Below are 11,543 nucleotides of genomic sequence, written 5' to 3' on the forward strand. Positions count from 1 at the left end.
AGTCTTTCCGTAAACAGATTCTTGTTTTGGGAACAGAAAACTGTATGGAGATCAAATGCTTCTTCGATGACAAAATCTACAGAATGGTGGGGAGTGGAAATTTCAACTGGATGCTTCAGATTTATACATCCAGTGTAACAACTGGCTCCTTGCTCTATCTGTGGTGTGATGTTAGTCCACTCATACTAACTATAGTAATATGCTTGTTGTTCACATGGGCCAAATAACTAGCGCTACCGCTGTGGCCCCTGTGACTCTAAACTGCTCCAAGTCCACTTTGATATTATTAAATGCAGTTGGTTATTCAAAGTTTCCACTGGTTCTAGAAAGTATTTCACATTGCACATGGCTAAGACTGATCAGATAGCATCTAAGTAATTCACCGGAAAGAGAGAGATGGAAGAGAGTAAAATAGAGAGATGAAAGGAAATATTGAAAGTCTATTGCTTCCTGTTATTGTTCCACACTGTCTTAAACGTTTCCTGTTCGTGTTCCACTGATGGGTTATCAGTGAGAATGTGGTTTAGTGTAACGTAGAAACCAAGCCCATGTCACGGCCTGGTCTGAACTTCAGTTAACTTATGACAAATGTTAACCATTGTTTTTTGTTGCGATGTTTCTCAGCAACTCTACCGGAAAAGGCCTGGATTGACAATGTCATGTGCCAAATTACCTCAGAACATTTCCAAAAATCGATATCGAGACATTTCACCATGTGAGTATACTGAACCATCAGAACTGACATCTTCTGTCGCATATGCTGTACTTCCTCATACAATGATGTAAGTAATGCCGTCTGTCTCACCTGCCACCCCTTTCTCTCTCATGCTCTCTCTTCCTGTATCTGCTGTCTCACAGATGATGCAACCAGGGTTATTCTGAAGGGCGAGGATGGGGACTATATCAATGCAAATTACATCAATGTGAGGGCCTTCTCCCTTCTTCTTTTCTTGATACTCAACACTCTTTGATATATACGCCACAATCTTTGATTTTATTACCAAGACCGGACACCTTCCTTCGACCTAGGTAATGAATATCTCACACAGCCAAAAACACCACCCGGAAAGAGACAGACTGACTTTGCTTGATAGATACTCACTTCTTAAAAGTGTGTGTACATAGACTGAAACATGGATTATGCTTACATATATGAATTTGCCACTATGCAGCTATACATATGTGTATATTTGCCAACCCATGCCATTCTCCTGACCCATAGATGGTGATCGCAGCATCCAGTGCTGTAAACCGCTACATCGCGTGCCAGGGCCCGCTGCCCGCCACCTGCTCTGACTTCTGGAGGATGACTTGGGAACAGGGCTCCAACATGGTGGTCATGCTCACCACGCAGGTGGAGAGAGGACGGGTATGTCACGTCCCCAACCAGGGTTCGCTCTCTCCATTTCAGCCCCTTCCCAATGCTTTTGGTCTCGTTTTGGAATTTCTTGTGGTAACATATGAGGTGAAAATGAAAGACGTTTCCAATCCCCACAAAGAAAATAGACAAGCTATTCTTCCTCTTATCTCCAATGATCTTTTTGTTTCATTCCCAGGTGAAGTGTCATCAGTATTGGCCCAACTCTGGTGCCATCGCTACCCATGGGGACTTCCAGGTGTCCTGTGTGACAGAAGAAGGGAAATCAGCATTTCTGGTCAGAGAGATAACTCTCACACACCTGGAGGTAAGGACCATTTCTTGTATCATCTCTCGTGGACAGACTACGTAATTTTTTTTTACCTTTATTTAACTAGGCAAGTCAGTTAAGAACAAATTCTTATTTTCAATGACGGCCTAGGAACAGTGGGTTAACTGCCTTGTTCAGGGGCAGAACAACAGATTTTTACCTTGTCAGCTCGGGGATTTGATCTTGCAACCTTTCGGTTACAACTCCAACGCTCTAACCACTAGGCTACCTGCCGCCCCAAAACATCGAGCATCTGACCAAAATGTCTTGAGATTTTATTTCTGGGTTAACCGAGATGACTTCTTGCACTTGGTGAAAACTGTATGAAAAAAAGTATAAAAACATAATCATACATTTGATTGATTTATTGATTGATTGATTATATTCAGAGTGGGGAGAGCAGGCCGCTGACTCAGATCCAGTACATGGCCTGGCCTGACCACGGTGTCCCAGACGACTACACTGACTTCCTGGACTTTGTCAGTCTGGTCCGCAGAAAGAGGGAGGGCAAAGAGGAGCCGGTGATAGTACACTGCAGGTAAGGTCTAGTTCTTACACAAAACACTGCATACACTAGCAAGTAAGCTCTTATCCCCTCAACTAACATCTGTAAGCCATATCGCTGTTGAAACAGCTTTGAAGTAGGTGTAAGGCCTTTTACGCAACATCTTTGAAGAATATAAGCCTTTGTACATCTGCCTCATAACCTGACTTCAAGAAAAACAGGTTCCCTTTTTCTTCGAATCAGAAGTTAAGACACTTTGCGTGTTGTTGTAGCAACAGTGATTGATTGACAGTGTAAGTCGAGGGAACGAGGATTTGAATCCTCTTCTGTCATTGCTGCCATCTTCAGCCTCATCTCACTCACCTCGTCCTCTGTGTCTCTGTGCAGCGCTGGGATTGGTCGGACTGGGGTGCTCATCACCATGGAAACAGCCATGTGTTTGATTGAGTGCAATCAGCCCGTGTATCCATTGGATATCGTGAGGACAATGAGAGACCAGAGGGCCATGATGATCCAGACCCCGGTAATCTGATCTGTGATGCATAGAAATGAGACTAAGAGAACAGCGGAGGCTCTTACCTCAATTGACGGGTTGGTTGTTTAGCAACAAAGCCGACCCGTGCGCAACTATGGGGCAAAACAGACGGGGTTGGCTTAGGCCAGGGGTCTCCAAACTTTTCTAGCATGAGAGCTACTTTTAAAAGAATTGACATGACGCGAGCTACACATTTTTTATTTTATAGCTTTCAAATCGGCACATTCTTCTCTACCATGCAACTTTTCCCTGGGTCCTTGGTGTACAAGATAAACTCAGCAAAAAAAGAAACGTCCCTTTTTCAGGACCCTGTCTTTCAAAGATAATTCGTAAAAATCCAAATAACTTCACAGATCTTCATTGTAAAGGGTTTTAACACTGTTTCCCATGCTTGTTCAATGAACCATAAACAATTAATGAACATGCACCTGTGGAACGGTCGTTAAGACACTAACAGCTTACAGACGGTAGGCAATTAAGGTCACAGTTAGGAAAACTTAGGACACTAAAGAGGCCTTTCTACTGACTCTGAAAAACACCAAAAGAAAGATGCCCATGGTCCCTGCTCATCTGTATGAACGTGCCTTAGGCATGCTGCAAGGAGGCAAGAGGACTGCAGATGTGGCCAGGGCAATACATTTCAATGTCTGTACTGTGAGACACATTAAGACAGCGCTACAGGGAGACAGGAGGGACAGCTGATTGTCCTCGCAGTGGCAGACCATGTGTAACAACACCTGCACAGGATCGGTACATTCGAACATCACACCTGCGGGACAGGTACAGGATGGCAACAACAACTACCTGAGTTACACCAGGAACGCACAATCCCTCCATCAGTGCTCAGACTGTCCGCAATAGGCTGAGAGAGGCTGGACAGAGGGCTTGTAGGCCTGTTGTAAGGCAGGTCCTCACCAGACATCACCGGCAACAACGTCGCCTATGGGCACAAACCCGTCGCTGGACCAGACAGGATTGGCAAAAAGTGCTCTTCACTGACGAGTTACGGTTTTGTCTCACCAGGGGTGATGGTCGGATTTGCGTTCATCGTCGAAGGAATGAGCGTTACACCGAGGCCTGTACTCTGGAGCGAGATCGATTTGGAGGTGGAGGGTCCGTCATGGTCTGGTGCGGTGTGTCACAGCATCATCGGACTGAGCTTGTTGTCATTGCAAGCATTCTCAACGCTGTGCGTTACAGGGAAGACATCCTCCTCCCTCATGTGGTACCCTTCCTGCAGGCTCATCCTGACATGACCCTCCAGCATGACAATGCCTCCAGCCATACTGCTTGTTTTGTGTGTGATTTCCTGCAAGACAGGAATGTCAATGTTCTGCCGTGGCCAGCGAAGAGCCCGGATCTCAATCCCATTGAGCACGTCTGGGACCTGTTGGATCGGAGGGTGAGGGCTAGGGCCATTCCCATTCCCCGCAGAAATGTCAGGGAACTTGCAGGTGCCTTGGTGGAAGAGTGGGGTAACATCTCACAGCAAGAACTGGCAAATCTGGTGCAGTCCATGAGGAAGAGATGCACTGCAGTACTTAATGCAGCTGGTGGCCACACCAGATACTGACTGTTACTTTTGATTTTGACCCCCCCCTCACATGTCTGTGGAACTTGTTCAGTTTATGTCTCAGTTGTTGAATCTTATATCATACAAATATTTACACATGTTAAGTTTGCTGTAAATAAACTCAGTTGACAGTGAGAGGACATTTCTTTTTTTGCTGAGTTAATGGATTATCTGTCAATATATCTGATAATATAATGGTTCATGAAAAATTCTACGGGATCTGAATTTCGTTTTCTCCGTGAATTCTTTTCTTCAGTTTTTAACTTTCAATATTACAATTATTCATAGACAAACAACAGAAAATGATGTTCTGAGTCCATGTCAATGCCTAAATCACATCCGAAGACAATTTTTGCGTGTCATTCTAGTGCATCTATCAAGAGAGGAATGTGTTGGCCTAAGCTATGTTTCTGCTGTTAGGCTGAATCTAGTTACACTATAACCTTGGTGTCATCAGTACTGTTCACTCTTATATAACCTCGGTCTCTTTGCTCTGTTTGCTTCCAGAGCCAGTACAGGTTTGTCTGTGAGGCGATCCTCAAGGTGTACAAGGAGGAGCTGGTCAAACCCCTGACACCCGTAGAGTCTCTGACACCCACAAAGCCCCTGACACCCGTAGAGTCTCTGACGCCCACAAAGCCCCTGACACCCGTAGAGTCTCTGACGCCCACAAAGCCCCTGACACCCGTAGAGTCTCTGACGCCCACAAAGCCCCTGACACCCGTAGAGTCTCTGACGCCTACAAAGCCCCTGACACCCGTAGAGTCTCTGACGCCCACAAAGCCCCTGACACCCGTAGAGTCTCTGACGCCCACAAAGCCCCTGACACCCGTAGAGTCTCTGACGCCCACAAAGCCAGAGGTAGAGACAGAGACAGAGTCGGCTTTAGACCTGCTGGGACGGACGGACTGACTGACTGACTGACACAGGGCTGCATGGGCCTAAGCAACACCCTCTTCTTCCACAGCCTGTCTGTCTGTCTCCCTATGTCTCAGTTACAATAGTTTCTTCCCACATCTTGAGTCTGGCAAGAGAGACTAGTCACAACCATGGAGACGACTACCGACAACCACTCAAACTGGCCTGGGAGGGGAAACAAAGCACCGTTGCACTTTATGACGACAAAACGCGATACTTTGGAGAATTAACGGAAGAAGAAAAAAAGAAAAGAAGTTACGATGATCAACTGGAATTTGGGATGTTAGCAAGTGTCCCGGATCAAGGGACAAGTGAGAAACAGAACAGTAGCTGGGTTGGATTATATTGCTGTAGTGTCATTACTTTCAGACAAACCTTCATAATGAACAGGACAACTCAATGGAACGTGGACTGACTTTTGTTTTCAACCCATCAGTGCATCATCATCAGGTGTCACATCAGTGGTTTCTTCACAGACTAGTCTTTCTGTCTTTGATTACTCCATAGACTTAAGAGTCCGTTTTCTTTTTTAAATGGAAAACTATTCATCGCCAACTAAAGATCCGTTCAGAAGTGGGTTGACCCTCTATGTGAGGTCCTAGTAAAGCGCTCTGACTTCTACTCTATGGTACTACTCATCTTATCATCTCGTTATTTCTCTCATTGAGGCTATAGGTTGTCCGATTTGTTTCGATCAGATGGGTACTTTTTGAGCTTTTATATTTATTAGTCTGCGGATTGGAATCATATCCAGTGCAAGTTCTTACAGCTCCAAGTCCTTTGTGAAGGTGTTCCAGACCAGGGTAAAGGCAGGGTAGGTTAGAAACAATGGAGGCTGTTGAGGGGACGACGGCTCATAATAATGGCTGGAGTGCAGTCGTTGGCATGGCATCAACCACATGGAAAACCACGTGTTTGACGCCATTGACTCTATTCCAGCCATTGTTATGAGCCGTCCTCCACTCAGCTACCTCCACTGGTTATGAGAGGCATCCCTCCCCCTTTACCATCTCATTAGCTGATTACCTGTCATTGAGCTCGGCACGTGGTGGTGGTGTTGTCGCTGTTATTTTCGAGGCAGCTATTCAACTTTGATTCGAGATGGCTCATCATGTGATGTTACATCAGTTTCTCGAAGATACTATACGACCAGGCCAAAACTGGGTAGTATTTCTATGCAGGTTTTGTTATTGCTAGTAACATAGAATGATCTTGCCGTGCAGGATTGGGTTGGTACAGTACATAGGTGGTTTATCAAGTGTCATTGCATCAGATTTTGAAATTGAATATGAGGTATTCAGAGCTCTCTGAATAAGTGTTGTTTTTTTGTTTGTTACCATGGTACTGTACATCAGGATTTTAGGCAGTTGGTGTACAGTACATACAGACGGTACATACATTACATTAAAAAGACTGAGCTTTCAGGACCAATAGGTTTTTAACCTTGTGAGTAAAAGAAAATGTTTTCAAATTAACCATGTGTTGAAAAGCTGTAAGGCTCAAGCTATAGATTTGCTTCTGATATTTTTAAAAGAAACCATTTTTGCTTCTTGGGAATGGACAGCACTTTTCAACTGAACGTGTAGCATATTTGCTGCTATGTATGATTAGACCCCCAAAAATGATTTTGGAATTGTATATAATTTTATCCGTTTTTGTTGGATATAGACACCACTATAGGAAATTTAAGCTATATGGTGTCATCTAGATTTGTGTGATGTAACTAGTGTAAATTTACTATGTTATAAATTAAGGCATAATTAAAATAATGTGAGACAAAGTTATTTTTATAAGAACAGAAAGGTTCAAAACTTTTCCACTTGTGTAAAGTCCTGCTGGAATTAGAAATGATTGTTATGGGAAAGCATTGCAATAGATGTATGCTGTGTAAAAGTGCTCCCCATAAGTCCAGTGGCAGTGGAAAGAATTGGGACGGGCAACATGAAGCTCTGTACACTGACAAATTCCCATGATTTCTGGTTGAATCAATAGATGTGATTGTGCTTTTGAAATCAGAAAGCTGGCTTGGTTGGCTTGGTCAAACTTAATGTTGCTGATACTTCTACAGTGCAGTACCTCGCTGACAATGTTTACAATGGTTCGTGAGTTGGTTCTGTGATTTAAAAAGGACGTGTATCTACTGAAAGTCGGTGTGTTTACAAAAGCTGTTGTGCGATGGGGGAACTTTGGCCCAATCAGATCACTCGCCTCTCTGCGTCCCAAATGGCACCCTATTCCCTATGTAGCGCACTACCTTTGACCGGGCTCTGGCCAAAAGTTGTGCACTAGATAGGGAGCCATTTGGGACTTAGACAGCGTCTACCACTTCACCATGAAATAGACTGAGGCACTGGAATGTTTATTTTACCAGGTTGTCCCATTTAAGGTCAAACGCCTCTTTTTCAAGGGAAACCTGGGTGCTATGTTTTGTTTTTATTGCGCGATGCTTTTCTACCTTATCATCATCATCATCATCACTTAGTAATAGTACAACATTCTGCACAACTCTGATGTAAATATAAGCTTAATCTGTGAACTAGTGAAATATATTTAAAGATCAATCAGGATGATGTACAAATGTAATGTTTGTGGTGAAGCTGTACAGAAATTGAATGTATCCATCTCAATCTTTTAGTTGCTCAAAAACTTAAGGGATGTACAATTTCACTTTTGAGGGGAAATATTTTTCATACTACTGTACTTGTAAATGCAGGTAAATATCAGATTCTCCATTGTCTCAATGGGCTCTGCCTGGTCTGCGACATGCTCTGTGTTTTTGTTGTAAATAGGAGCCATATCATGTCAGTGAAGTGCCAATGTTCTGTAAGTAAAGTCTAATTTCTGCTGTATTCTTTTGTTGACATGGTCCTTTCTCTCTATGCCTCGACTGTGAATATGTACACAGCACCAACACTGCCTCATTTGCCTTTCCACATTCACCATTCTAGATTGAACACTGCAGCAACAACCACCATAGAATCAACAACCATTGAATTAGAATTCTGCCCATTCTATTTCTACTGTATAGTCTTTTCTATGATGTGACAATACAGTATGTATACAGTAACACAGGTTAGGGCAGTCAGCTGGAAGGAGTGGAGTCAGACTGTATAAGTCACATGCTCAGCACCTCCCTCTCTACTGGTGAGTCAGGCCTAGTTGTCCATGTTCAGCAGAAGGAAACAAAAATGATTCTTGCCTTTCTATCAAGATTCTCTGCCTCCACCTAGTGTTCAATTTCAGACTGCTGTGGCTGATGATCCTGAGACAAACAACTCAACTAGGCTACAGCAAAGATGTTGTATTATATTTCTCTCTGACCGCAGGACATGATATTGCAAAATCCTGACATCTACAGAGAGGCTACAGGTCTGATGAAGATGTGGCTTGTCTCTTATTCTGTGTTTAGTGACTGAATGACTTGAGTCAGGGCTCTCTTGCCAAGCTAGAAGGGTCTTCAGAACTAGCTGAGGTTTCTCAGGCCATAGGTGTTGTAGTGTCAGTGAGATAGGATGTACTTGGGAAGAGGTTAGCCAGCCGTCAATGGGACATGCCATCTGTGTGCTACTGGATCTAAGGCTGACCTGGATCCTATTCATTAAGCACCAAACGGAAGAAAACAGGCTAAAACAGGGAGGAACTACCCGGACTTGTCCAATAAGAGACACTAGTTTGGTTTAGTTTTATGCAGCAAAAATGGTTTGCTACAATGTGCACTAATGGATATGACCCTGTCCTGCTGCTTTGCAACAGTGTGTTAACAGACTGAAGGCCACAAGGCCTCTGTCATCCATTTAGTCAAAGTCAAGTTTAACAGCACTGGAATGGTGTTTTACAACACTCATAAACATAAAACCTTTTGGTGCTCTTCTGCCCTCAAAACACATCAAAGGCACTAGTCAAACCACACCAGCAACAAATAGTCCAGCACATGTGACAAGGCCGCAACTCCTTACCGCACTCTTTTCAAGCACATTTTGAACAGCACCTTTGACCTTGAATGACTGGCAACTGATAAGACAGACACTCAGGAGATGACAGACCCAGAAGTTGGACAGCAGGGTTGGGGTCAATTCCATTTAAATGTAGGATGTACAGGGGCTACTTTTAAATACTGAGCTGCACTGCGAATTCATTACAAAAGACAACTTTATTTGGCAACACAAAAACTGTTTGTATATAACCCATAATAAGTGTGCATACAAACAGTAATTTAGTTTAATGCTTCAGTTTGAAGTGTAGAATTAGAAAGGCAACACTGAAACGTTGACATTTGTGGAGAAAAAGTACAGTCGACAAAATGTGTTAACAAAAAAAAAAGTACCAGTCAAAAGTTGACACCTACTCATTTCAGGGTTTCTTTATTTTTACTACATTGTAGAATAATAGGGAAGACATCAAAATTATGAAATAACAGTAACCAAAAAAAAAAAAGCTGCATGGGGTAGTCACCTAGAACGCATTTCAATTAACAGGTGTGCCTTGTTTAAAGTTAATTTGTGGAATTTCCTTCCTTCTTAATGTATTTGAGCCAATCAGTTGTGTTGTGACAAGGTAGGGGTGGTATACAGAAGATAGACCTATTTGGTAAAAGACCAAGTCCATATTATGGCAAGAACGGCTCAAATAAGCAAAGAGAAACAACAGTCCATCATTACTTTAAGACATGAAGGTCAGTCAATGTGGAAAATTAAGAACTTCGAAAGTTTCTTCAAGTGCAGTCGCAAAAACAATCAAGCGCTATGATGAAACTGGCTCTCATGAGGACTGCCACAGGAAAAGAAGACTCAGAGTTACCTCTGCTGCAGAGGACAAGTTCATTAGAGTTACCAGACTCAGATTGCAGCCCAAATAAATAAAATAAAAGTTCAAATAACAGACATCTCAACATCAACTGTTCAGAGGAGACTGTGTGAATCAGGCCTTCATGGTCAAATTGCTGCAAAGAAACCACTACTAAAGGACACCAATAAGAAGAAGAGATTTGCTTTGGCCAAGAAACACGAGCAATGGACATTAGACCGGTGGAAATCTGTCCTTTGAGATTTGAGGTTCCAACCGCCGTGTCTTTGTGAGACGCAGAGTAGGTGAACGGATGATCTCCACATATGTGGTTCCCACCGTGAAGCATGGAGGAAGTCGTGTGATGGTGACACTGTCTGATTTATTTAGAATTCAAGACACACTTACCCAGCATGGCTACCACAACATTCTGCTGCGATACACCATCCCATCTGGTTTGCGCTTAGTGGGACTATAATTTGTTTTTCAACAGGACAATGACCCAACACACCTCCAGGCTGTGTAATAACTATTAGACCAAGAAGGAGAGTGATGAGTGCTGCATCAGATGACCTGGCCTCCATAATCCCCCGACCTCAACTCAATTGAGATAGTTTGGGATAAGTTGGATCGCAGAGTGAAGGAAAAGCAGCCAACAAGTGCTCAGCATGTGGAAACTCCTTCAAGACTGTTGGAAAAGCATTCCAGGTGAAGATGGTTGAGAGAATGCCTAGAGTGTGCAAAGCTGTCATCAAGGCAAAGGGTGGCTACTTTGAAGAATCTAAAATATATTTGGATTTGTTTAACACTTTTTTGGTTACTACATGATTGAATGTGTCATTTCATAGTTTGTCTTCACTATTATTCTACAATGTAGAAAATAGTAAAAATAAAGATAAACCCTTGAATGAGTAGGTGTGTCCAAACTTTTGACTGGTACTACATATGATGTGGATATAGTACATGTTGGATTTTACATGTGGATAATATGTTGGATTATGAATACGGTGACTTAATTATCTGACCGATTTTCATGCAGTGGACCATAAATAAAAAAAGTTAAAAAATAGTGTAGTAGTGGAAGTAGGAATATAAAATTGATTGCAGTGCAAACAGTAAGACATCAAACAGCATAGCCAATTTCTCTTGGTGATGAGGCTACTTATTCCTACAAGTGAGTATTAAACCAAGGCCATATTTAAGTAGTGTGCGAGTGAGTGATTGTCTGCGATCATAACCTATATATTCACGATCAATGTTGAGGCACTTCATCTAAACAGTCCCCTCTGGACCCGTCCCCAACAGTGGCACAACGGATGGTTTGCATAACTAACATAGGTTAGTGATAAGGCCACCCCTCTGACTGCCACAATGTGAGAGGTATTGTATATGGATTTGATATGCGTGTGTTAAAGGCAGAAGGCTCAGTTCAGTGGGAAGGATCTGTAGATCTGGGTTGTGTTCAGTAGGCAAGAAACTGAAGAAAATGCTCCAAAAGGGAGACGTAATATATTGTCCAATAAGAAACGCAATCTTTTTTTG

The 11,543-nt window shown here is 42.9% G+C and overlaps 1 protein-coding gene across 2 annotated transcripts in view; it reads left to right on the forward strand.

Annotated features, from left to right (window-relative positions):
• Positions 1–8,068, forward strand: part of LOC106574264 (tyrosine-protein phosphatase non-receptor type 4) — a 35,460-nt gene extending 27,392 nt beyond the window's left edge. For both annotated transcript variants that reach the window (XM_014150045.2, XM_014150046.2), the window contains exons 20-26: positions 625–715; positions 859–923; positions 1,223–1,369; positions 1,557–1,685; positions 2,078–2,226; positions 2,581–2,716; positions 4,809–8,068. In XM_014150045.2, the coding sequence (XP_014005520.2) occupies positions 625–715; positions 859–923; positions 1,223–1,369; positions 1,557–1,685; positions 2,078–2,226; positions 2,581–2,716; positions 4,809–5,213 (1,122 nt within the window). In that variant the 3' untranslated portion in view covers positions 5,214–8,068. The remainder of the gene's footprint in view (positions 1–624; positions 716–858; positions 924–1,222; positions 1,370–1,556; positions 1,686–2,077; positions 2,227–2,580; positions 2,717–4,808) is intronic.
• Positions 8,069–11,543: the final 3,475 nt, after the last annotated feature.

Source organism: Salmo salar, chromosome ssa16, assembly GCF_905237065.1.
Source record: "Salmo salar chromosome ssa16, Ssal_v3.1, whole genome shotgun sequence".
NCBI lineage: Eukaryota > Metazoa > Chordata > Actinopteri > Salmoniformes > Salmonidae > Salmo > Salmo salar.